Raw genomic sequence first — 26,572 nt, 5'->3', positions numbered from 1 at the left:
AGGCATCCTCTTTGACCTCTGCAGATGGACTTTCGCCTCCTTAGAAGCTCCTGATTCTAGGTCATCATTAATAAGATAATCTATTAGGCCAGGCTTGGTGGCTCATTCCTGTAATCCCAGCACTTTGGGAGGCCAAGGCAGGCGGATCACGAGGTCAGGAGATCAAGACCATCCTGGCTAACATGGTGAAACCCCATCTCTACTTAAAAAAAAATACAAAAAATTAGCCAGGCGTGGTGACGGGCCCCTGTAGTTCCAGCTACTCAGGAGGATGAGGCAGGAGAATGGCGTGAATCCAGGAGGTGGAGCTTGCAGTGAGCCGAGATCGCGCCACTGCACTCCAGCCTGGGCGACAGAGTGAGACTTTGTCTCAAAATAAAATAAAATAATCTATTAATGTGAAATTACTTGGTACCATGAGTCTGCACAAGCCCAACCCTGCTTGTTTCTGGGCTGTTGTAAATATAGTGGAATAAGCATAAAACATGTCTGGACAAAAAAGGATACTGTGAATTCATGGTACAAATGTCAAGTCCACCACAGTAAAGGACAGAACAAAAGTGAACGCTACTCACTCAGTTTTGATTCCCTGATATAGACTAACATGTAAGCATTGGTGCAGTGTCGAACAGACAGGTCGTCATCGTGACCCCCATAATTGTGCTCAATTGCTTCCTCTTTAGTGCACCTTGACACCACGTCGTCATCAAATTTACACCACTGCAAGGAAAGCAACACACATCAGCAGCGATCAAGCACTGTGACAAGCACCCAACACTAGAAGGCAGCGTTGTTCTAAAATGTGTGAACTTCTAGGTATGCCCCTGGTTGAAAAAATATACGTGTATACATACACGGGCACACAACTTGATGGTGTGCTAGGCAGGCGGAGCCTCAGGCATCCACTCATACAATTCACTAGGACCTTTGCCATCCCCATTCAACATTCTGTGGGCATTACTACCGTTCGCCCAATGGCAATTTTTCTAATCTACTCAAATAGCCCGTTTTCCACTTAGGTTCAATCTACTGACATTACCAACTCTTTACAGAATTAAAAAGGCCATACTGAGCACACCAAATGAGAGTTCAAATTTTATACTTTAGTTATAAGATTAAATGGGTTGTTTTATCCTATCCCATGGCATTTTATGGAATCAAGTTAAGGGCCAGACTGAAGTCAACATGCCATGTCTCTAACAGTTATCTTCCCATCTGCCTTGTGGATGGAGCCGTATTAAATAGTGGCGAGCGCTACTGTTACAGGTACTCTTCACTGTCTTCTCATGCTGTGGGGTCCCTCCATAAAACCTCCTTGGCAGGAGCTGGGTACTGGCCCTGTGGTCTTGGAGGTAGATTCCAAGATCCTCATCTGCCAAATGAGTATGGCGCCCTCTACGCTCCCAAGGGTGGTGGTGAAGACTGCATGAGATCCCCATGAGAGGAAACAAGAGAGGACCAGGGGGCATGCAGAGGGACATGCAACCAGCCGGCCTCTCCGACTGGGCCCATGGCATGGGTAATTATCCCACAAGCATTCAGAAGAAAATGTAAGTGTCTCACGTGAGATATAAGGGATTCTGTAGGTTCCAACATTGATTACTAACGAAGAGAAGCACAAATGCTAATTTACTATTTCCCTCCAAATCTCAGCAATTAAATGGATGGGACAACAGCACTTAGTAGCCGGAGAATACACAGATCAATTAGGGGTCCCTGACAAGGTCCCAAGTAGGAACCAAAACAGGCTGAAGCAGAGTGTCTGTGTTAACTTTCTGATGAGCTCGCATTCAGTCCTGGGTCCCAGCACTTACTTTGCCATCCCCTTTAGGGTTTAGATAAACCACATAATGTCCACCATGATTATCTCCACTATGAACCAGGACTGCATGAAGAATATAATTTGCAGGGTCCTTAGGATCTGTTTTTTGCAAAAATTCATCAAGTGGTAACTGCTCTGGGAATTCAAACCTATTAGAAAACATTTTAAAAGAAATTCAGTATTAATTTACACAAAAAAAATCACACTTTACAGTAAGTAAGGCCATTTAATGTATTGGCTCATCTTTAATGTGATAAGCATGAACTGCCTTGGGAAGGCCTATGAACTACATAACGTAAAGTCTACTTGATGGAAATAATTATTCCTAGTCAACATAATAAATACACACTACGAATAATTTAGGCTGGGGGAATTCCAAATATATCAAGAAATGATTCTGAGGGTCGAGAGGTTAAGACTACTAAGGATATCTGCAAACTGAGAAACATGAAAAATCAAATTCAGAAAGACATGTAAAAATATTTCCCACTCTGAGTATCGACTTAGTTTTAATATTCTACAGACATCCTGAATTTGACAGAGTTTTAACTGGCTCTACAAATTTTGATTTACTTGACCAAATTTCACCATCAGGGTTGCAAAATTAAGAGGCAGGAAGGCAAGTTCCACGGGTGGGGGCTGGTCCCAAGCACAGCATTCGCCCCGCCTGTGAAGCAGCCAGCACTCAGTTCACAGCCCCTGCAGCCTTCAGGAATGGTGGCCTCAAGTTGCCAAACCTTCGGATTCCTAAACGATGCCAATAGCATCTATGTAAAATCTCACAATTTAAAAAATGTTGGCCACTGGCTCCAATAAAAACAAAAACAAAGTAAGGACCTAAAGAAACATACCAACAGGTGGAAATTGGTCTGAAGGCTGCCAGTTTGTGAGTTCTGGCTGAGACAGCTTCTGACCTACATAAAGACTGACTGGGTGACGAAAGGCTCAGCTGGTGGCAAGTAACATGATTTGATTATACTCTCCGTCAAACCTGAAAGCTGAATGACCAATCTACATTCCATACAAAGCTGGTGCTCAACCTACTCAGGATAAAACTACTGCATCCTCTATCAGACAAGGTAGTGCACACTGTCACTCCTGCACCTGGTATTTTAACAATCTAAAAACTACTTGTGGCTGGGGGTGGTGTTTCATGCCAGTACTCCCAGCACTTTTGGGAGGCTGAGGCCAGCAGATCACTTGAGACCAGCCTGGCCAGCATGGTGAAACCCTCACTCTATTAAAATACAAAAATTAGCCAGGTACTTGGAAGGCTGAGGCACAAGGATCGCTTGAGCCCAGCAGTTCAAGGCTGCAGCAGTGAGCCATAATAGTGCCACTGCACTCCAGCCTGGGCAACACAGCAAGACTCCGTCTCAAAAACATAACAAAATAAATAAAAATAGGGCCAGGCGCGGTGGCTCAAGCCTGTAATCCCAGCACTTTGGGAGGCCGAGACAGGCGGATCACGAAGTCAGGAGATCGAGACCATCCTGGCTAACAAGGTGAAACCTCGTCTCTACTAAAAAATACAAAAAACTAGCCGGGCGAGGTGGCAGGCGCCTGTAGTCCCAGCTACTCGTGAGGCTGAGGCAGGAGAATGGCGTGAATCTGGGAGGCGGAGCTTGCAGTCAGCTGAGATCTGGCCACTGCACTCCAGTCTGGGCGACAGAGCGAGACTCCGTCTCAAAAAATAAAAAAAATAAAAATAAAATAACTACTTGTAATTGGCATACAAACAACTACTTTAGCATTCCTGAAAACTCTAGCACATTCTAGAAGTTGATGCCAACTGAGAGACAACAAAATATTGGAAAATCCTATTTAAACAAATACACTAAAAGTCCCTGTGAAATAACATTTACAATTGGTCAAAATTAAATTTATTAGAAATCCTGTGAATGCAAGATCTGTGACGCAGAAACAGCCCCATCCTTGTGGACTTAAATCAGCCACAGCAGACAGCAGAGCTGGGACTGGGCAAAGCATCTTGAGAGGGGAAACAGACTCGGCAGAGGCGGCCTCTGAAACTTGACATAAATTAATTCCTTTAACACTGCTGCTCTTGGGACACAGAGGTAGAAGGGAAATCTAAATAAATCAGACGTGGGACTGAAAATACAAAGACTGAGGAAAGCACTGAGACTAACCCCCTACACCAGCGCAATGATGAAATCTTAACTTTACATCCCACTACAGATTACCTATCATTGATCTTGATATTTTGGTCCGTCTGAGGGTCATACATAAATCTCATCAGTTGTAGATGTAACACTGGTGGCAATGTTAGGAATTTCACACCTTTCTCGGCTTCCTGAACATTGAAAAAGAAACGCAAATGTAGTTAGCCTCTACTTACTCCTAGAAGCAATGAAATCAACAGCGGCTCAGCAAGATTGGAACATGTCTGGGGACTCTGGAGACAAAGGCAGGGAAGTTTAGGTGTCCATTTAGGGCATCTTTGAAATGTTTTCTTTAGGTCTGTTTATGGGTCTCTTTGTTCGTTAAAATAATGCTGCACCAGCATGACTGTGAGATTCTCTTACCTTGGATTCTATTCTAACTTGATATCCAGCAATGGGGGAAGAAATGGTTAAGGAAATTTAGACAGTCATTTGATGCTGAATTATACAGTCATTAAACACTGTGCAAATTATGGAGATCCACAGAAAAATCGTTAAATGGAAAAGCAGAAAACTCTGGTTATAATTACGCAAGATTAGGTATGCTTATGAAACGCCCAAACAGAACAAGTAGCAATGAACCCAGTGATGGGTTGGCAGGATTATAAGCTTCCTTTCCTTGGGCTCTTTGATGTTTGCATAAGAACCCATGTATCACAGGGCACGCCCTTAGTGCTTATGGCTCAATCCCACTTCTAAGAAAGTTCTGATCCAGTGTCAGCAAGGCCCTTCCCCAGCTGACTGCCAGCCTCTGTGGGACAGGACACCCCAACTTCTCAACAAGCCTTCTCTGGGGACATCGGACTCTACAGCTCTCGCCCCGCTTTGTCTCTGCTCCATCTTGGCCAGCTCTTTGTTCCTCAGTAAAATCAGGCTTTGCCGATCTCACCCACGGCCAGGTGGTCAGGGTCCCTCAATGCACATCTGACTCACAGCTCTATTTCCAATGCAGACCTTCCTTCTGGCTGGAAACCCACCTGCCCCGTAGCTAGCAAGAGACCTGGAGGAATTGGGGGCCATAACAAGACACACCCGTATGCCAAGGTTCTTGGATGTACATGAGCTGCTCGTTTAAGACAGGGCTATCTCAGGAAAGACAAAAACAGACCTCAGGAGCCCACTCCACAGTGGGGAAGGGCCTGTTTTTAATACAGCCAGAAAGATAAAAGGATTCTGTCTCTACCGCTGTCCACTGAGGCTTTGACTCAAATACACATTGCTCAACCAGACCCTAAAACATCCAGAATAGAAAATAATAATTCTTGTGAGTAGACCAGAATATTTCTTAACCACACCAAGCTGCCAAAGTTCTCATTAAAAAATAACTTTCTGGCCAAGCGCAGTGGCTCACACCTGTAATCCCAGCACTTTGGGAGGCTGAGGCAAGTGGATCACAAGATCAGGGGTTTGAGACCAGCCTGGCCAATATGGTGAAACCCCATCTCTACTAAAACTACAAAAATTAGTTGGGCATAATGGCGGGTGCCTGTAGTCCCAGCTGCTCGGGAGGCTGGGGTAGAAGAATTGCTTGAACCCGGAAGGCGGAGGTTGCAGTGAGTCGAGATCGCACAACTGCACTCTAGCCTGGGGAACAGAGCAAGGATCCATCTCAAAAAAAAAAAAAAAAAAAAAAAAAAAAGCAACTTTCTGATCTATACCTCAGTTCCTCAGTCCAACTGGACAGACCTAGCAGAAGAGTACATTTGAAGCTGACTACAAAATGGGTACACGGGCATCATGAACTATACACTGGCAGGCTTTGTAAGCACACACCGGCCTGAAATTTTTAATTATAAATCAGTTGAGTCAATGAGTCAAGGTCATAAGATGACATAACAGACCCTGGATCACTGGATCCACGAGGACACTGCAGATCCAACAGACCAGCCAGACCAGCAGCCAGGAACAGTTCATTTCCCTCCATCCAAGCGGGGGCTGGCCACCTGGTCACGCACCATGCTCACTGCTCTGTCAGATGCCCAGAAAACTGGGGGCCACAACCCTAGAGAACACACTCCTCATTCTAAAGTCGGGATCCTCAGAAAACTAAATTCATTAAAAATACATTTAAAAATAAAGCAACACAACCTAAATAAACACAGTCCAACTCACCAAGAAATGCCACTTGTGACCAGGAGAAACTGAAGGAAAACTGGAGCAGTGACACCAGTAAGGTGAGGAACGGGGAAAGGATAAGATTCCTAAAACCCCACGAGACCCTCCATCCTGCTGGATGTGCTTCTACGGGATAAATCAGCTGCACTCCCATCTCCTAATACCCCCTCACCCTCCCCATTCGACTATCCAAGAAACAGAATCCTTGTATACTCTAAATACCAGAAACACATGAAAGGGCACAAGCAATTTCTTATTTAGCAATTAAAAGAACTGAAAATAAAGAAGAAAACTACAATAGGACACTAGCACAAAACACCCAAGTTACCTGTAAGCCATGTTCCCCAGCGTCGTATTTATTGTCCCCATCGAGCTGTTCTACTGCCACATAATCCACAAATGATTCAAATACTTTGGAAAAGAGAGAGAAAAGTCAATTGCTAAAGCTTCATTTATAATATAGCCAACCCAGGTATAAGTTATTTAAATCAGCATATTTAGGAATAGCAGAGAAGGTAAACAACACTAATTAAGAACAGTAATTCTCCCCCTGTAGCCAATACTGTAGGTAAATGTGCTGTTAGCACCTTTGCTCATTGGCCAAAGGTCATTAGTATCTTTCTTAAGGACATTAAAATGACAATATGGAGGTAACAGTTAAGGTTTTACTGTTATTTGAACAAAGCACACACTGTAAAGCTATGATTATGAAGACAGCTTGGAATTGGGCACTATGGACCACCCCTTGGTCTCAAAAGCAGAGATGCACAAAGATGAACGGCTGCCTGATGTGGCAGAACAAGGAAAACCTCGATTTCCTCAGAGGTCAACACGGGATGGAGTGGAAGTTGGTCCTGGCATCTCCTCACCCCCACTTATTCCAGGTGGATTGTAGATAAATGGAAAAGGCAAAATAGTAAAAAAGTAATAGAATTTTACAGGACATAAAAAGCAAACAAGGACACACTGTATTTCCCTAAAATTAAGAATGGTAACGTTAAGAGTGAAAGGACAAGCCACATGCTGAGGGACAAGCTCTCAATCCAACACAGAATTGTGCAGCCACAGTGTATGCAGAGCTCTTCCTGCTCCGATCATGAAGGAAACATGCAACTACACAACACTGAAAACAGCTGCAGTCACGCTCCGAACACATGTGGTACAGGACAGGGATCCCTGACGGGACAAATGAGAGTCCCGTGATGGGCCCAGCTCTGCTGAGAGTTTACAGGCTGCAGCCAGCGAAAGGCAAACCCAGAAAGAGCCAAGAAGTGAGAATCAGAGGAGCCCAAGGGAGTCGGAACCTGAGGGGCAGAGTAGCCAAAAGCAGAATGGTGCCCAGAAAGCAAGATCTGGGGATGTGCAGTTTCTTCCGAAGCTGTCAGTGAGAACTGACTAGTGAAATCGAGGAAATTACCTGGGGCAAGGGAAAGCAGCAGCAAGAGGATGAGGACTGGGGGGAACAACCTTCAGAGCTCATGACAGGCTGGGAAGTCTGTGTTCCCATCAGCCACAGCGGAAAAACCTCTGAACACCTGGGAGACTCAGCTAACAACTAAAGGGATGTGGGGACAGGTTATCCCTCAAGTAAAACCTGTTCTCCCACCTAGCAAGGCTTAAAAACAAGACTCAAAGGAAGCAAATGATTAACAAATCACTTATCTGTGCGTAAGAGCAAAGGTTAGTAATATCTAACGCCCAGCAAGATAAAAATCACCATGCCTGCTGTTCAATAAAAAGGTTACCAAGCATGTGGCCCAGTACAGTGGCTCTGTGGCTCGCACCTGTAATCCCAGCACTTTGGGAAGCCGAGGCGGGTGGATCCCATGAGGTCAGGAGTTCGATACCACCCTGGCCAAAACATGGTGAAACCCTGTCTCTACTAAAGATGCAAAAATTAGCTGGGTGTGGTGGCGGGCACCTGTAATGCCAGCTACTCAGGAGGCTGATAGGAGAACTGCTTGAACCCAGGAGACGGAGGTTGTAATGAGCCGAGACGGCGCCACTGCACTCCAGCCTGGGCGACAGAGTGAGACTCCGTCTCAAAAAAAAAAAAAAGAAAAAAGAAAAAAAAAAGATTACCAAGCATGCAAAGAAGCTGAAACCACCACCCAAGACAAAGAGAACAATCCTTCAATAGAAACAGACGCAGAAATCTCACAGATGACAGAATTAGTAGACAAGAGCATTATCAACTTAAGTCCAAAGGAGAAGAAAGCAAGAGCATACTAAGAAGAGACACAAGGCTGGGCATGGTCCCAACACTTCGGGAGGCCAAGGCGGGCAGACTGCTTGAGCGCAGGACCTCCGAGACTGGCCTAACACGGCAACACCTTGTCTCCAAATAATTATAATTAATTGATAAATACATAGAAAAAAAAAGAACAGATAAAGATTTCCATTTAAAAAAAAATCCAGGCCAGGCGCAGTGGCTCAAGCCTGTAATCCCAGCACTTTGGGAGGCCGAGACGGGCGAATCACAAGGTCAGGAGATTGAGACCATCCTGGCTAACAAGGTGAAACCCCGTCTCTACTAAAAAATACAAAAAACTAGCCACACGAGGTGGTGGGCGTCTGTAGTCCCAGCTACTCGGGAGGCTGAGGCAGAATGGTATAAACCTGGAAGGCGGAGCATGCAGTAAGCTGAGATTCAGCCACTGCACTCCAGCCTGGGCGACAGAGCACAACTCCGTCTCAAAAAAAAAAAAAAAAAAAAAAAAGAAAGAAGAAAAAAAATCCAAGTCAAACTTCTAAAAATAAAAAATTTTAAAGTCTGAAAATCGGGCCAGGCGCGGCGGCTCAAGCCTGTAATCCCAGCACTTTGGGAGGCCAAGACGGGCAGATCACGAGATCAGGAGATCGAGACCAACCTGGCTAACAAGGTGAAACCCCGTCTCTACTAAAATATACAAAAAACTAGCCGGGCGAGGTGGCGGGCGCCTGTAGTCCCAGCTACTCGGGAAGCTGAGGCAGGAGAATGGCGTAAACCCGGGAGGCGGAGCTTGCAGTGAGCTGAGATCCGGCCACTGCACTCCAGCCTGGGTGACAGAGCAAGACTCTCTCTCAAAAAAAGAGGAGAGAAGAGGGAAGAGAGTAGAGAAGTGAAGCGAAGCGAAGCGAAGTGAAGTGAAGCGTGAGGCGCTTGGGGCCGAGAAACAAATGAACAAGAGTGAGGACACTACCGCCCACTTCTCAGAAACGATGCGAGCAAGAAGATGGTGGAACATCTAACAGACCAAAGGCAGGAAACTGCCAATCTAGAAGTCTACACCGACTTAAAATGTCTTTCACAACTGCAGATGAAATAAAATCTTTCCAGGCATGCAAGCTGAAAAAACTCATCTCAGCCAACCTGCACTCAATGATTCCTAATAAGAATCCATATCCAAATTAAAAACAGAGGAGCACTGCAAGCTGTAAATATGCGGGTCAACATAAAGCACTTCCCCTCCTCACTCTTTTTATTTTATTTTACTTTCTTGAGACAGGCACTTGCTCTGTTGCCCAGGATGGAGTACAGTGGTGCAATCATGGCTCGCTGCAGCCTTGAACTCCAGGGCTCAAGCTATCCTCCCGCCTCAGCCTTGAGTAGCTGGGACTACAGGTGCATGCCACCACACCCAGTTAATTTTTGTAGTTTTTGTAGAGATGGAGTCTCACTATGTTGCCTGTCTCACTATGTTGCTGGCCTCAAACTCCTGGGTTCTAGCAATCCTCCCGCCTCAGCCTCCCAAAGTGCTGAAATTACAGGCATGAGCGACCACACCCATCCTCCCCCTTATTTTAAATATTTCTTTAAAAGAATGACTATAAATCAGTTAAGGGAAAAAAAAGAAGCCAATACTAAAATTGTTAAAGTATTTAAACAAGCATTTTATAAAGGAAGATATCCAAACTGCCAATAAGCATTTGAAAAGGTAAGAACAACCTCACTGATCTTCAAGGAAATACAGCACCATATATACTCCCACCAAAATCTTTCCATGTCCGGCAACTGACAGCTCCAGTGTGGGTATGGAGCAACTGTAACTCTCACACCTTGCTGATGACTGTGAAACTGATAAACCACTTTGCTAACTTTATCCATCAAGCTGAACATATGCACACCCTACAGGCCAGTAATTCCTCTTCCTCCAAATGCAAACAGGCATTAAGAATGGTCAATCTGCCTTATGTCCAACCACCTCAAACGGAGACCAACCCAAATATCAATCAGAAGAAGAAAGATTTCAAAATTTTTGTGGTATATTCTCAAAATGGAATACTATAAAGCAACACAAATGATTACTATGACTAGTCCCAGTGTGGATGTATCTCATGAATGTGCTCAGCAAAAGAAATCAGACACAGGCTGGACACGGTGGCTCATGTCTAATTCCAGTGCTTTGGGAGCCTAAGGCAGGAAGGCTGCTTGAACCCAGGAGTTGAAGACCAGCCTGAGCAACAAAGCGAGACCCCATCTCTATTTAAAAAAAAAAAAAAAAATTAGCTGGGTGTAGTGGCACACACCTGTGTTCCCAGCCACTGGGGAAGCTGAAGCAGGAGTTTGAGGCTGCAGTGAGCTATCATTGCACCATTGCACCCCAGCCTATACAGCACAAGACCCTATCTCAAAAAACAACAACAAAATAAACAAATACATCCTACTACAAAATTCTATTTAAATAGACACCTAAAACATGCAAAGTTAACCGAGGATGTTAGAAGTCCACATGGTGGTTTCCTGTGAGGAGAGGGAGGCGGTGGCTGGGAAGGGCTGTGGGGGTGCTGGCCAACACTAGAGCTGGGTGGAGGTGACAAGCCTGTGTTCACCCAGTGAGCTGTTTGCTTAAGATCTGAGCCATTCTCTGTGTTTAGACTGTTTAAAAAAACATCACTTGTGTAAATGAAACATTAAACCACAATAGAAACCATCAAAAGATCATGCCATTAGATACACGCAACACTTACTATTTTTCTTTCCTTTGATACTTAGCTGGATATCATAATAATCTTCTCTTCTATCAGACCGATAGTCTACTTCTTTACACTGGATATAGGACTGCAAATAAGGAAAGTTAAAAGTGACTTAAGTAGTAATAGTCAAAAAATTCATATTCTAAAACCTTTTCAAAAGATCTTTTAGAACTGGTAGCCACATACCACCATTTTGCCGCGGAATAATTTGGGTATAGTGCCCTCTACACAGGTGCCTTTCATCTTATTTTCCACATTATCAAGCAACTGAAAAAGAAAGTTTTGGCTTTAAAAAAAGGTTTTTATGCTTAATATATACATTAATTTTATAATGGACTACAAATATCAATGTTCAAAGAAGTCGTAGACTATAAAAATATAACCTCCGGCATGCAATTATCAAAAACATATACAAAATCTTCTTTCTTGGTTGGATTTTTACAAACATCTCTACATGCAACAGTTGAGGTTAACCTTTTATACAGCCTTTGGAATAAATTAGTAATCTGTAGTGCCTTTAGAAGCATTTTTATTTTTTTTACCTCTGTGGAAAAGCATGTAAAATTGTTCACTAAACTTAACTCGTAATGGTCCACACCAAGAGATTAATGAGGTTGAGCCTGTCAACAGGATTGACTGGTTTGTCCATGGATATTTAATGAACTGGATTCAATCCAGCTAGTGCTGCAAAAAAGAAAACACACCTTGCCCAGCCAATCACCTTGAACAGCCATTTCATGTTGTGTGTGTGTGTTTCTGTGTCTTTAATCACAACTGGAAGAATGAGGATTTGCTAGCGACTAGTGACGCCGCGGGGAGAGTAATCGCCGCATACTGAGTTCTGCTCAGTGAGAACCTCGCTGCATAGGAGGTGTCTGAACACTGGAGTAAGAATAGAAGTCACCACTTTACAGTGACTCAGGACCAATGGGACAGCCACCAAAGCCAGTCTTTGGTTCCTGGATTAGTAACTCATGTATATATACCAATTTAACAAATTAAAAGCCTACTGCCTGCTAGTATAAAATTCAAGCTTCCTCACTTCACCTTCAAATCCCTATTCAAATAATTCTTACCAGCCTTTAAAACTAGACAGCTGCTGCCTTTTTGTAGCCTCAGTCTGATCCTAAACAAAGATGGGCATTTTCTGAATTAGGTCTGAGGTTTTACTTGGTAATAACTCTTGACAATGCTTCAAAAAATATTCATTGTAAGAAATATACAAGTACTGCTTGAAACTTACCACTCGACAAAGCTCCTGAACATCGTGTTGCATGAAGCTATCTAAAGTTTCCCACCTTTCAAAGATAAAACAAACATCTCCATTTAAACGCTCAACTTTCAAATGCGCAAATTAAAAGTAACTTAGATTGAAAAACTAAACTGGATAGTCAGTTGTTATTCTCAAATTCCTTTCCTGTGAAGATTATTTTTGGGAGTTATAATTCAGATGGATTTACTGCTAGGGGAAGTGGTGTTTCCAAGAAAATGTAACAAATTTGAAAGCAATACAGGTTCTTGTGTTGAAAAGTAAAAACCTTAAGCGGTGAACTCTTTCTCAAGCAAAATTCTAAAACAAAGTATCTATTTCCAAAGAAATGAAACAAATACAATGATAAAAGCACTGACACCATTAAATGCTCAAGACTCCCTAAATTAAGTGCCTACAGTATGCTCTACTGACCTTCCTATTCTCTACTCATTTGTCCTTTAAAAAAAAAAAAAAAAAGAGGAAGCAGAATGGCAAAGGCAGATGTCTAATACATACCCAAATGACTTTGTTAGCTTTTTTGTTCCTACAGGTTTATCACTGTGTTGTAATTCATAGAACACCCTTTGTAATGCTAAAGGGACACTTTTAGATGAATCATCCCCCTCGGTTGGCATCATGTATACAGCCTGAAAGAATTAATTCAGATTTAAGAATTTATTCTGAGAAGATGCAGGGAAATTTAAAAAACAGGAAGAATTTAATCTTCATGTTTTAAAAAATCATTTCTAATAACACAATGGCTAAGATTGTTGTTAGGGCTTTTAATGATCCCCAAATTGATGAGAAAGTTTACAAAATCATGAACATCTTTAGGGATACTGGAAAACACAAAAATGCAAAAATAAATTTTGAAAATCACCACCCATGTGAGACGGAGTTTCGCTCTGTCTCCCAGGCTGAAGTGCAGCGGTGCAATCTCAGCTCACTGCAACCTCCGCCTCCCAGGTTCAAGCAATTCTCCTTCCTCAGCCTCCTGAGTAGCTGGAATAACTGGCATGCACCACCACGCCAGGCTAATTTCTGAATTTTCAGTAGAGACGGGTTTTCGCCATGTTGGCCAGGCTGGTCTCAAACTCCTGACCTCAGGTGATTTGCCCACCTTGGCCTCCCAAAGTGCTGGGATTGCAGGCGAGACCCACCGCACCCGGCCTCACCCATATGTTCTTGATAAAAAGATAATAGAGAAAGAAGCAAACAAAAAACAAAATCACCCCCCAGAAAACTACTTTTATTTCCTACTTATTGGAGCACCATTTCTTAACTTAGCATTACTTGTGAACAAAACATTTGATAAAAACTTAAATGTGACTAGAATTACCCACACTGAGCTATCCCTGGGATATATCACGACAACCTGCCTGGGTGGCTGTGCAAACATGCTTTCAAGGCTGACAAGCCAGCCAGCTCCCTGCCCACCCCACAACCAGGAGTGCCGATCTCCTGTGCTGCTTCATAATAATCACATGTAATTCTCAAAGTAGAACTGACTGACTCAGCTATATTAGATTTAATGTATGTCTATTCTTTTTATTGAAATTTTCAATAAAAGTAAGTTGCATTGACTTTTCAACTCAGTTTTGATATAAAACTTTGCAAATGTTGCTGTTAATGGATTTTATGATTGTTTTTCTAAATACCTTCACAAGGTGATTTCTAACACAATGTTAAGTCTGTAAACTTAGGTCATGGTTAGGCATGGTGGCTCACGCCTATAATCTGAGCCCCTTGAGAAGCTGAGGCAGGTGGATAGCTTGGGGTCAGGAGTTCGAGACCAGCCTGGACAACATGGTGAAACCCCATCTCTACTAAAATATAAAAATTAGCCGGTTGTGGTGGCGGGTGCCTGTAATCCCAGCTACTCAGGAGGCTGAGGCCAGAGAATCACTTGAACCCGGGAGGCAGAGGCTGCAGTGAGCCAAGGTCACACGATCGCACTCCAATCTAGGTGACAGAGCGAGACTCTGTCTCAAAGGAAAAGGTTGGCGGTGGTAACTCTGAAACACTGAAGCAGTTTACAAAGTAGGTGTCCCAACACTGGGGAATGAAAATGCAGCATGAACTAGCAGCCATCTAAGGAGACAGGGCCAGGGGAGGGAGACTGGGATGTTTGTTGAGAAGACTTTGCTCTGATATACCTGAGAGGAAAGGGTGGGCAGAAGGCTGCAGGAGAGGAACACTATCCATTTACCTTTCGTAGCTGATTCGTGAAAAATAACGTCTGTAGCAGGCTGTTCATGTAACAAGTCGCTCCCTGATTCTTTAAGCCGACATAGCCTGTGTGCTTCTTTGAATCCCACCTGAAAGATCAGTTCAAGGTTGAGAGGATCTTGCAGAGATACCCCACTGCTCCTGCAGTATGTGTGGAGCAATCTGACTCAAGGTCAGCCTTAAGGAAACCGAGGCCAGGAGCACTTATCACACAGCATCCTTCGATGGTCACCGATACCCTTCTGCTTGCTCCACTGTGTGAACTGGTGCAAATGCAACCCCCACATTCACACAGCCCTCGAAGCACCTGCCTGCTGACAGTGGCACTCCTGTCACTGATCAAACCCAGCACCAACAGACACTTAACGGAGACCTGCATGCTCATACCCAATATGCCTCACAGTAGAGTCTGGTTACATAATTACACTTATCACACGCGAGGTCAGCACAACATGAAAAAAGCTGAAACTTATCTTTTCTGTAGACCCACACACAAGAAGAAACAGGAGTGTGTATTCGCCAAGGTTTGCCTCAGACTTCTAAACTCCCAGAGCTTTTTTTATTTTGTGATTTTGGTGGTTGTTGAAGACAAGATTCTCGGAATTAACTATGTCTTGTACCTTTCCACCCCCACCCCAAGTAGTAAAAGGAAGCCACAGAGAACGGTGCCAGAAAGTAGAGCAATCCTCCCACCTCCACGCCCATCTCCCTCTGTACACAATGCCATGACATGAACACACGACAGTCACCAAGCAGGACCAGTGCTGGAGGAGACACCTACTGCGCAGTACCATTCACCCACCCTGCCACTCCAGGGGTTAGCTCCCAGCCTTGGAAACGCTCAAGTACACCTAACGGCCTGGTCATGCCTCTTTACTCCTCGCTCACCATGTTAGTTGTCGGTGATGCTCGCCTCTTCCTCACACTCGGAGAGGACTTCCTCCCTGCCCTCATCAAAGTAACAACAGAGCACCTCTGCTCTGGGTATTTATGTACCGGTTATTATACAATTATGTTCCAAGGGTCTACCATGTAGAACGTCTCAATCAATCCATTAAAAGAGTGGCAAGTGGGCATGACTCTGTGTGCCACAGAGCAAGCGCAGAGAGGACGCATACTGATTAAATATGTGCATCTCTGTCACATGCATGCCAAAGCTTCTTTCACTGCAGCACAAAAGACATTTTTAACAGCACCCAATTAAAGAAAAACTTACGCAACTCCATGGGGAGCATCCGCCTGTACAAAGACTTCAAAGGTAACTTTGTCATCATCTATAAATCCTTTCTCAGGATCGGTCACTTCCTATAAAACATAAATAAGAATATCCTGCTTGAATAAGAACACACACTTTATTCCCAAGAGACAAATTACATTAGTACCCTGTACTTAATACAGATTAAAATACTTTTTTTTTTTTTTTTTTGAGACGGAGTCTCACTGTGTCTCCCAGGCTGGAGTGCAGTGGCGCGATATCTCGGCTCACTGCAAGCTCCGCCCCCCCGGGTTCACGCCATTCTCCCGCCTCAGCCTCCCAAGTAGCTGGGACTACAGGCGCCCGCTACTATGCCCGGCTAGTTTTTGTGTATTTTTAGTAGAGACGGGGTTTCACCATGTTAGCCAGGATAGTCTCGATCTCCTGACCTTGTGATCCACCCGCCTCGGCCTCCCAAAGTGCTGGGATTACAGGCTTGAGCCACCGCGCCCAGCCTAAAATACTTTTTTAAACATACATCCCAACTTTGTTGCTAATTTTAGACTGTTTCAATTTGCTTTTAACAGTGGTCTCACAACACACACAGCAAATGCTTGGCACCTCAGAGGCATCCCAGAGGTACCCAGGGGCTCAGAGCCACAGCATGGACAGGAGAAATCTGTGCTCCTCTAAGCAGGCGAGGGGAGGGGCTGGAGAAGGCAATGATAAGTGACTTAGCGGAGTAAGAAGGAACATTCCTAGATTGTTCCACCGGCTACCACCTCTGCAAAAAGGAGCCAAAATGAACTGAATGAAGTTACTGGAGTCACGTGGAACCACTCAGTACTATGCCTGAATCATGAAAGGACCTCAAACAGCATTATGTCTTTTAAAGGAAATTTAGCCCACTGGGAACTCCCTTTGAGTGACTGACTACAAGGTGAGACGTGAATCCAGAAAGCTGCTAAAAACCTAGAATAGGAAACTGGAGAAAACATATTTTCAAAGACATCTGTCCAATTCAGAAAGCAAAAATCTAGCTCTAAAATGAATAAAGGACTTGAAAAATCAAAAAGGTAAGGGAACAACAAGCAGTAATGCATCGATTATTTAGACTAAATACACCGTTACTTACACTCCAGGCCATAAAATTGGAAAATCCCCAATCATTTTCTTTATGGAAGAACAAATGACTAATACGACGACTGAACGACTTTTCATCATCTCTGTAATTTATTATCTTCAGTACTGCTTGCGCATGGCAAGACCACGACCTGTTTAAAAGAGTAATCTGAGCCTTAGTTGACGTATTCACCAGATGTTACACATTTTTAAAGACAGTAAACATAGCACACCAAAATTCCCACTTATGTTTTTGTTGCTCTCTCCTTTCCGGTTGGGGTTAAAGGTAGGACGGAGGCATTTTTACCTTTAATAGAAAAAAGGGTGTTTGGGGCTCCCCCAGTGTATTCTGTAGGGATTTCACTCATGGTTTCATTTTTTAAATCCTCAGAAGTTGGAAATTTTAATTGTATCTATACAATTTTGAACTTTCAATACCAGTTGTGGATTCTGTACAAGACTACAACTTTTTGGTCAGATAACAGTTATTAGGAAAGAACCAAAAAGAACAGATGGGTGGATGTAAACCTCTGCTTCTACTGCTGATATAGGGGTCACCTCTCAGTGTCGCTCCTGCCCCTGTAGTCCTTCAGTGCTATGCCTCTCAGGCTCTCCTAGGATGCCCTCCAGCACACACTGGGGAAAAACCAGCCCCAAAACCAGCACCAGGGAGCTCTGTGGCCTTAGTTTGCTGTCCTGCCCTGGCATCAAGGAATTCACTGACGAGGCACAAATTACTACCAAAAGAGAACTACTGTATGCAGTCAACTGTGGAGTGAACCACAAAAGGGTCTCTAAATCCAGGTTCAAAAACCATATATACAGCCCCTTAAGCCACAGAAAGTTAAGGTTTGCGATTAAAGTGGGGCCTTATAAATCAACGCTACAACTGAACCCTGAAACGGTTTGACTCTTCAGGACAAGGGTAGGACAGTGCTGTTCCCACAGCACTTCCTGCTTGCTCGGGATGCTGACACTGGGTATGGACCATTCACTGTTTTTCCAAAGTGCTCTTCAGGCTAAAGTTGTCCATCAGACTGAAACAAACCTAGCCCAAATACTCATCAGATCACATCATAATGTGAACAGAAGAGGAAAACTTTTTAAACCATCCAAAAGCCCTGGCTGCATCATAAAACTACCTTGGCACTTCTTACTTAAACATTAAAGAAAATGAAAGTACAGCCGGGCAAAGTGGCTGACGCCTGTAATCCCAGCACTTTGGGAGGCCAAGGAAGGCAGATCACCTGAGGTCAGGAGTTCAAGACCAGCCTGGTCAATATGGTGAAATCCCATCTCTACTAAAAATATAAAATTAGCGGGTGTGGTGGTGGGCGCCTGTAGTCCCAGGTACTAGGAAAGCCAAGGCAGGAGAATCGCTTGAACCTGGGAGACTGGGTTTGCAGTGAGCCAAGATCAGGCCACTGCACTCCAGCCTGGCGACAGAGTGAGACTCCATAAATTTTATTCCCTGGGGGAACTGACAGAACAGCTAGAGCCAGTTCACTCCGGGGAACACGTTACTGAGGGTTCCAAAGGGTCACAGGGAGACTAGGATAGGTGCAGTCCAAGTCAGCAGCCTCCCCTGGCTCCGATGCAGACAGTGGTCCACACTCCCAGAATCAACTGGGTTTTTGATAAAAGGTGGATTAATTTTCTAATTCATATAAATAGAAGGACCATCAAGATTTCTCAGTGTTTGGACATTTCATAATATACATGAATGTTTAAATGTTCCTCAAGTCAGAGGGCCATGTTGCATAAATCCTTCACAAAGTATGTTTTACTTGTACTTTCTGAACAACCCGTACAAATTAGTTATCACACAATGTAAGGGATGTCTGGCTCTGACAGCTGCCATTTTCTGCTCAGGCAGAGTAAGAATTAAGCCTGGTGGCTCTATGGTCAGCTAATCCTGGTAGGCCCTGATTCCATGGGCTGCCAGATTCCAACAAACTATTTTTAGTTTTTTTACTTACAAGACAAAAATACACTTTTCTAGCTTGGGTATAATGCATACACCAGTGGGTTTTAAAGAGAAAGACGTATTTAATCTAATTTAAAATCAAAAGACTATGTAGAGGCAGCAAATAAGATACAACTGCACTAGGTTGATCGAATTTGGCTTCCAGTAATGTAATACAACTATGTGGGGGTTTGTAGTTGCATCATTTAAACTGTCTTACGTGGAATCAGATTCAGCATTGCACTGGAGAAAGAATCCTACGCTTTTTTGGTGTGGTCTGTCTGGATAAAAGCGTGGCATCACCATAATCTTCCATGGCAGATTTCGCACAAAACACGGAGGGCTAAGGACCGACTCACTCAGTCTGCTGAAGCGCTCCACAGTGAACTGAAAGGTTGCCTCAGAGCGCCAACTGGTGTCTGCAAAAAAAACACATCATCAGCCACAGAGCCTGTGCACTGACCAAAAGCACTAGCATTAATCAACATGGAGTAAACTGTTCTACACATCTTGATTTAACTGCTAAAATCTAACGGTTCGAAAAAATTGCTTCCGATTTATTAAAAGCCTAAGACTGAGATGACATACAGTTTCTGAATGGATTAATTCTTCCTTATGAAGTCCAAAACTCACAGAGTGCTAACCATACACTTGCCATCCCTGTCAGACTGAGTTCCACATGAGAACAATGTCTACTTTACTAAAGCTGAATTCCCAAGGACCCCGGGGCACCCCGTGAGTGGAGAGACTTTGGAGAGAAGGAACGACATGGCTCACATCTGTTCAAGGACAGGACTTCTGGGGGAAAAGACCACAACATGGGACTTGGGCTGACTTTAGAGAGCACAGAACACACAGGCAGGACTTGAGAGCCAGGAAAACAGCCATCCCCCTGGAAGCTCAGCACTGCTCAGAGGCAAGACAATGGCTACAACAGTAGCCTAATAATAAAGTTAACTTCATTAGTTCACAATTTTTGTAAAACTACTAGCCTGGACACCCTAGGGGGAGTGTTTTTTTTTTTTTTTTTTTCTAAGAAACTGGTATCTTTTCCCACATAAGCAGTATAAATTGTTCAATGATAATAAGACCAAAGGCTGATTTAAGAAATTTAAGTTTCTGCCAACACAGCGCCTCTTAGCAGAGGTCCAACTGAAGGTCTCCATTTAAAATTCAATCTTTCACTGATGACAGTGACTATTCATTTGCATGTGGCCATCGGTCAATCACCTTTGACAAACCCTGCAGCATCTCATTGCTTCTCAAACGACTCCTGTGAAGGCACGGTCCTCCTGCACCCACACCAATGTGTTATTGACCAATACTTTTATAAAGCATAATGAAATTGCCACAGCAAGGTCAACATGCTACACAAGCTTCTAAACGCTTCCTTTCAGTTTCTGTACCTATCTCATTATAGCCTGCACACAGCTCACGGACTGGCAGGAGATCCAGGGCCACACCGAGGGCCACGCTCTATACGCAGTGCCTGGAAGGCTGTTCCCAGCTTAGAATCAGGTGCTATTTTGACATCCCTGACCACCAGGCTCCTAAGGCACAAAACGAGACTTGTAGGCTTGGGTAAAGAGCGCATAAAAACATCCTCCCATCCTTCATCTTCAGGCCCCTGAAGGCAGTCACCACGGCATCCAACAACCCTTCAGATTCCAAAGTTCACTAACAACTGAGTTCTCAGCATCACCCACTTCTCGGGGAACAGAATTTGCTTGAAGGTTATGACTGAGTTTGGTCTTAAGAAAACATGTCCATCAGTCCTCCTGGGAGGGTAGAATTGAAATATCAAAAGCATGTGTGATGGTAAGCACTTCTACCTTCTTTGAGACACTCTTCATGCCAAACTTTTTTATTCCACATAACCCTGCTGAGTTGTTTACAGCACAGGCACTGTGGAAGGAAGAGCAGCTGAAAGAGGTGCATCTTGTCCAAGAGAATTATTTATATAAGCCTCTTTAAGTGGTATTACCCTAATCCCTTTGAGGGACAGAAGTCTACTAAAAGGCAAGAAACTTGTTTAAGATAATAATGTCTAGAATGGCATGGTGGAACAAGTTTTGCCATGTGTTTTTAGGATCATGCAATTCACAGTTGATCAGGAGTTAAGTTCTGTAAGGTAGACAAGAGACAAATGTCAATTCCTACATTTTAAGTGAGGAAATGGAAGTCTGCCAAGGCTGTTTTACAAGTGACAATAGAGGATTTTAATATCCAAGATTTGTCAAGACACTACGCACAGTGACCCTGACCTGGTTTTTAAAATACCACTCCTGGAAGTTACCATAACACTCACAAAACGCAGGTCTCAACAAAATGAGACTACGAGCTTGCCCGCTTTACGAAGCCCATGTATACAGAACTGCACAGAAGCAACCAAATGGAAAATCACTGCAGGACCTAAAAAGCTGAAAGAAACAAGGTTATGCCTCTCTTCTAACTCATCTATTTTATATAATTCAGCTGTTTATAGGGTTTGATTTTATGTATCCCAAATCAATACATATTATAAATGCTTTTTGAACTTTTGCCCTATACATTAAATTTCCCGAGATATTCCTTAAATATTGAAAAGACCCAAACAATGGTGAGACTCAGAATTAAAGTTTGCACTTGGTCCACCTGCTGCCCAGCCCCACACAGGCCACCATGCATCTGTCTCTGTGCCCCCGAGTGTAGCACTGTCCTGACACACAGTGGATAGTTCACAGTGCACTGTATACTCTATTTCAGCCTCACACTCAAGGCACATTTCTTAGAACAGACTTATCAAATCTGCTAAGCACGAAGTTTAGATGACACTTCAGGTGTATTAAAATTTCACCTCACTTCCTGAAAACTCTTCATACTAATAGAATAATGTAAAACTTTTACTAAAAAACAAAAGGTCTGGCTGGGCACGGTGGCTCATGCCTGTAATCCCAGCACTTTGGGAGGCCAAGGCGGGCAGATCCCGAGGTCAGGAGATCAAGACCATCCTGGTTAACACGCTCTTGTTAACTGTCTCTACTAAAAATACAAAAAAGAAAAAAAATTAGCCGGGCTTGGCGGAAGGCGCCCCAGCTGCTCGGGACGCTGAGGCAGGAGAGTGGCGTGAACCTGGGAGGTGGAGCTTGCACTGAGTCGAGATTGCACCACTGCACTCCAGCCTGGGCAACAGAGCGAGACTCCGTTTCAAAAAAAAAAAAAAAAAAAAGGTCAGCAGGGCGCAGTGGCTCACGCCTGTAATCCCAGCACTTTGGGAGGCTGAGGCAGGAGGATCACCTGAGGTCAGGAGTTTGAGACCAGCCTGCCCCAACATGGCAAAACCCCATCTCTACTAAAAACACAAAAATTAGCCAAGTGTGGTGGTGTGTGCCTGTAATCCCAGGTACTTGGGAGGCTGAGGCAGGAGAATCGCTTAAACCTCGGAGGTGGAGGCTGCAATGAGCTGAGATCATGCCATTGCACTCCAGCCTGGGCAACAAGAACAAAAAACTCTGTCTCCAAAAAAAGTCCAATAAAAAGGAGAAGTGGACTTGGAAACCAGCTTTCACAGATATGGCCAGCCAGATTGTCCTCCTACAAGGAATTACATGAGACTGAGTGATGGAGATCTCTGCCCAAGAAAACACTTAACAGTATACAGGATCTTATGTACTATTTTTTGCAACTTCCAAGTATACTAGGGATTAGGAAAAACACCCACATTCCCTGCAAAATTAGCGCTTCATGCACAAAGACTCCAATCTGCCTGGATGCCACTAACATTAGCAGAGTACCATTTCATTACTGCTTATTTTTATTGTAAATGACAGCGCAACAAGCTTCTGCAAACTGCTGTCACCACAAATCCTCAACCAGACTCCTTGATAACTCACTATCTTCCAATCTGGTCCCTGGAGACTCTTGTAGCAGCGGCAGCGGCAGCGACAATTACCTACAGCACAAAGTTCCCACTGTGCACTTTGTTATATCAATTTTATCCTCCCAGGGCAAAGGCCAATGGACCAGTCTAGGCTTCAGTTGCAAAAAGAAAGGTAGGCCGGGCGCGGTGGCTCACGTCTGCAATCCCAACACTTTGGGAGGTCGAGGTGGGTGGATCATGAGGTCACGAGTTCGGGACTAGCTGCCTGGCCAACACAGTAAAACCTCATCTCTACTAAAAATACAAAAAATCAGCCAGGCGTGGTGGCAGGCGCCTGTAGCCCCAGCTGCCTGGGAGGTTGAGGCAGGAGAATTGCTTAAACCCAGGAGGCAGAGGATACGGTGAGCCGAGATCGTGCCACTGCACTCCAGCCTGGGCAACAAGAGCAACTCCGTCAAAAAGAAAAGAAAAGAAAAGAAAAGAAAAGAAAAGAAAAGAAAAGAAAAGAAAAGAAAAGAAAAGAAAAGAAAAGAAAAGAAAAGAAAAGAAAAGAAAGGAAATGAAGGAAATGAAGGAAAGGAAGGAAATGAAGGAAAGGAAGGAAAGGAAGGAAAGGAAGGAAAGGAAGGAAGGAAGGAAGGAAGGAGAAAAGAAAGAAAAGAGAAAAAAAAGTAAGTTAAAGAAAAACACAACACTTCACATTTTTGAATCAGAAAGGTTGGTATAAAATTTCCCAAAATGTGCTGTTGCAGTGATTTTAGCTAACTTCTTCATTCTAATATAAGTTCTTGCAAGTCCTCGTCAATCCCCACAAATTAGTCTCATGGAGAACAACATTCTAAATCTAGATCCATCTAGATCTTCAGAGGCCATATTTGCTCTAAAACTTCCTTGGTGGCTCACACTTGTAGTCCCAGTACTTTGGGAGGCCAAGACACGTGGATCACCCGAGGTCAGGAGTTCAAGACCAGCTGGCCAACATGGTGAAACTCCGTCTCTACTAAAAATACAAAAAGTAGCCAGGCGTGGTGGCATGTGCCTGTAATCCCAGCTACTCAGGAGGCTGAGGCAGGAGAATCGCAAAAACCCAGGAGGTAGAGGTTACAGTGAGCTGAGATCTCACCTCTCACCACTGCACTCTAGCCTGGGCGACACAGCAAGAACCTATCTCAAAATAAAATAAAATAAAACTTCCTTGGGCCAAGTGCAATGGGTCATGCCCATAATCCCAACACACTGGGAGGCCAAGAAAGGAGAACTGCTTGAGCCCAGAAGTGCTAGACCAGCCTGGGCAACATAGAGAGATCCAGTCACTACAAACAATTAGTCACACATGGCGGTATACACTTGTAGTCCCAGCTACTCAGGAGACTGCGGAAGCAGTAAGTGGTCATCATACCACTGCACTCCAGCCTGGGTGACAGAGCAAGACTGTATCTCAAAATAAATAAAATAAAATAAAATAACTTCCTTGGACATCTCACAAAAAACAGTGAATGAGGAACTAAAAGTATAGAATGAGTAGATATAGTAAAAAATAATTCTCATACTTGCCCATAATTCTATGTTAACAGGATTTTTAAGTAAGTTCTCTTCCTCAACTATACAGGTCTCCCATCGCTATGTCATTAGCTACTTAGCTTCTTACACAAGAAATGTCCCTTACTAAGAAGTCTTCTGTGCAAATCAATCAAGTCTCGGATAGTTTGGCTACAGACAAAACTTCGAAAGAGATGCTTCCCAGATTGTGTGTCCTAGTCTGAAATGGACACTCAACACTCAAGTAAACAGGACACTCAAAAAAAGGGGAGCTTTGAAGTCCAGAGTCTTGGGGCATCATTAACAAAAACTTTTGGAGAAGCAATTTATGTTGCTTCTGATACGACAACCCTAAGACATACAATGGTAAATAAAGCTTGTTTAGCCAAGCACATCTATAACTTCCTAGAATCCTGTGCATTTTTCACAACACACTTATCCCCTGAAGAAGAGGGTTGCACAATTCATACTGCAGCTGGAAAATGCTGCCCTCAGCTACAAGTTCTTCTCCTACAGTCAGGACCACCTCCCTCCCGTGCACTTTGCCATCAGAAAGATATTACACGCTGGGTCTTTCAACGGCAACCATAGTTCCAAACCAAGGAAAGATGCTACTGAAGATTACTCAACCTTCTTGGATTATACGCTTTTTCCATCAAGGAGGTCACAAGAAGGGCATTTCCACTTTTAGGTCCTACGGTGTGGCACCACTGTCTACTAATTTAGTGAAATGTACCTCAAAAGGAAGGGGATTTTTACCCATACTTATGTCCTCATAAGTCATTCTCCCCAGGAGACACTCGTCAATGTCTAGAGACATGTCATGACTGCAAGTGGGGGGCAGCGGCCATGGGCATCCTGGAACGTACAGGACAGCCTCCCACAACCAAGAATTATTCAAGATGCCATGAGAAGCTGAGAAGCTCCACCCTATATCTATGTCTCCTCCCAAGACCTCCCGCCTAAAAAAAACAAAACACAGTAGGGAAATGTTGGCACAGATTGCTCTGTGGGAACTAGACTGGGAATGCTCCAATAGGGCAGGGCCTGTCACTGCTCCACAAGTGGCTAGAAGGGATCCCAAAAGCACACCTGGCGCCTTAGACCTGGCCACGCCTTCCCAAATGCGCTCACTAAACCACTTTCGGCATCTCTAATGTCTGAAGTAAAACCTCCAAAGCCCAACAACCAGCGAGACCACACCCACACCATTGCCCTTGTCTATGGTGGAAAGCGCACTCCACAGGTAACAAAGCAGCGGGTTTAGACCACGCCTCTTTACCTTCCTCAGATATTGCCTCAGCCAGCTGCCAGGGGTAAACCGCACTGTGAGAGAACTCTCAACTACGGCTGCAGTTTCTCATGGAGGCTGAACTTTTGGCAGGAGGTCTGAACAGCAGTCCTTCTGGTGGTGCAGCCCGTGACTGATGGTTTCTTTCAACTGCCCCGTTACTCCCCTGGGAAGGACACAACCCTCATGAGGATTGATGGACATGCTTTTTGACAGAACATGGTTTCATATTACACTCAAGACTCCAGGGGCTGCATACTGCAATTATGGCTGCTCCCTACTCACAAGTGTGACCTTGCAAATGTTGAGGTCACTAATCTGATAAATTTAAAGAAGGAATGGTCTTGGAAGAAAAAAACTGATCTCCTACACAAAAAAAAGTCCATGCACATACATGAGTGTGCTTTCTCACAGAGAAGCTATAGACCAAAACTCAGTGAGGGAGAATGAAGGCCAAAGCTTGAATCTGATTTCATCCCTAACAGGAGTGGGGAGGGATTCTCAGCTATCATCAACTGATATACACCCTGCAATGAGAATGCAATGGAAAGCCAAGTTCCAATGTCTGCACGTATCTTGCTGCAAACAAACAGGAAGGAGAGTAAGACATGCTTGTTGTTCCCAATACTAGCAGTGGCTGGAGACCTGCAGGCGTGAGTCAATACCCACCTATTACATTTAAACCTAAATTACACCTCCTCACCTAGGCTAGGGAGACTCTACTTACCTGGAAATGGTGTAGGCCATCTTGAAACTCAAAACCCAAACAGGATTTTCCTCAGTTACAGCCTCCTGAAAACTAGCTATGCTCAAGCTCACAAGTACCCAAGGAAAAAACATGGATCTGAATCTGTTTTCTGACAGGTTTCCGCCCGCTGCGAGGAGGCGAACGATAGGCACTTACCATCCTCCATGTCCTCCTCCGTGTTGTTGTGTCCATCACTCAGGGCCACATTCCCGTTGATCACAGGGTTCTGAGTAATTCTTGGTGGGTCATCTGTATCTCCAGCTTTAAAGAAGAAAAACAAATTCCATGGGTTTCA

At 44.0% G+C, this 26,572-nt stretch overlaps 1 protein-coding gene across 5 annotated transcripts in view; it reads right to left on the bottom strand.

The window, feature by feature from the left end:
* Nucleotides 1–26,572, bottom strand: part of USP7 (ubiquitin specific peptidase 7) — a 72,802-nt gene that overhangs the window by 12,473 nt on the left and 33,757 nt on the right. For 4 of the 5 annotated variants that reach the window (XM_025370177.1, XM_025370176.1, XM_025370179.1 and 1 more), the window contains exons 2-14: nt 26,434–26,538; nt 19,061–19,259; nt 16,888–17,026; nt 15,774–15,862; nt 14,538–14,646; nt 12,845–12,975; nt 12,320–12,374; nt 11,263–11,343; nt 11,071–11,161; nt 6,449–6,531; nt 4,027–4,136; nt 1,815–1,971; nt 576–720 (exon numbers count right to left, since the gene is read on the bottom strand). In XM_025370177.1, coding sequence (XP_025225962.1) covers nt 576–720; nt 1,815–1,971; nt 4,027–4,136; nt 6,449–6,531; nt 11,071–11,161; nt 11,263–11,343; nt 12,320–12,374; nt 12,845–12,975; nt 14,538–14,646; nt 15,774–15,862; nt 16,888–17,026; nt 19,061–19,259; nt 26,434–26,538 — 1,494 coding nt within the window. Of the gene's footprint in view, nt 1–575; nt 721–1,814; nt 1,972–4,026; nt 4,137–6,448; nt 6,532–11,070; nt 11,162–11,262; nt 11,344–12,319; nt 12,375–12,844; nt 12,976–14,537; nt 14,647–15,773; nt 15,863–16,887; nt 17,027–19,060; nt 19,260–25,520; nt 25,696–26,433; nt 26,539–26,572 lie in introns of all 5 variants that reach the window. The other variant, XM_025370180.1, reaches the window with a different exon arrangement.

This window comes from Theropithecus gelada, chromosome 20 (genome assembly GCF_003255815.1).
Source record: "Theropithecus gelada isolate Dixy chromosome 20, Tgel_1.0, whole genome shotgun sequence".
Lineage (NCBI taxonomy): Eukaryota > Metazoa > Chordata > Mammalia > Primates > Cercopithecidae > Theropithecus > Theropithecus gelada.
This window is presented reverse-complemented; position numbering and strand designations above follow the sequence as displayed.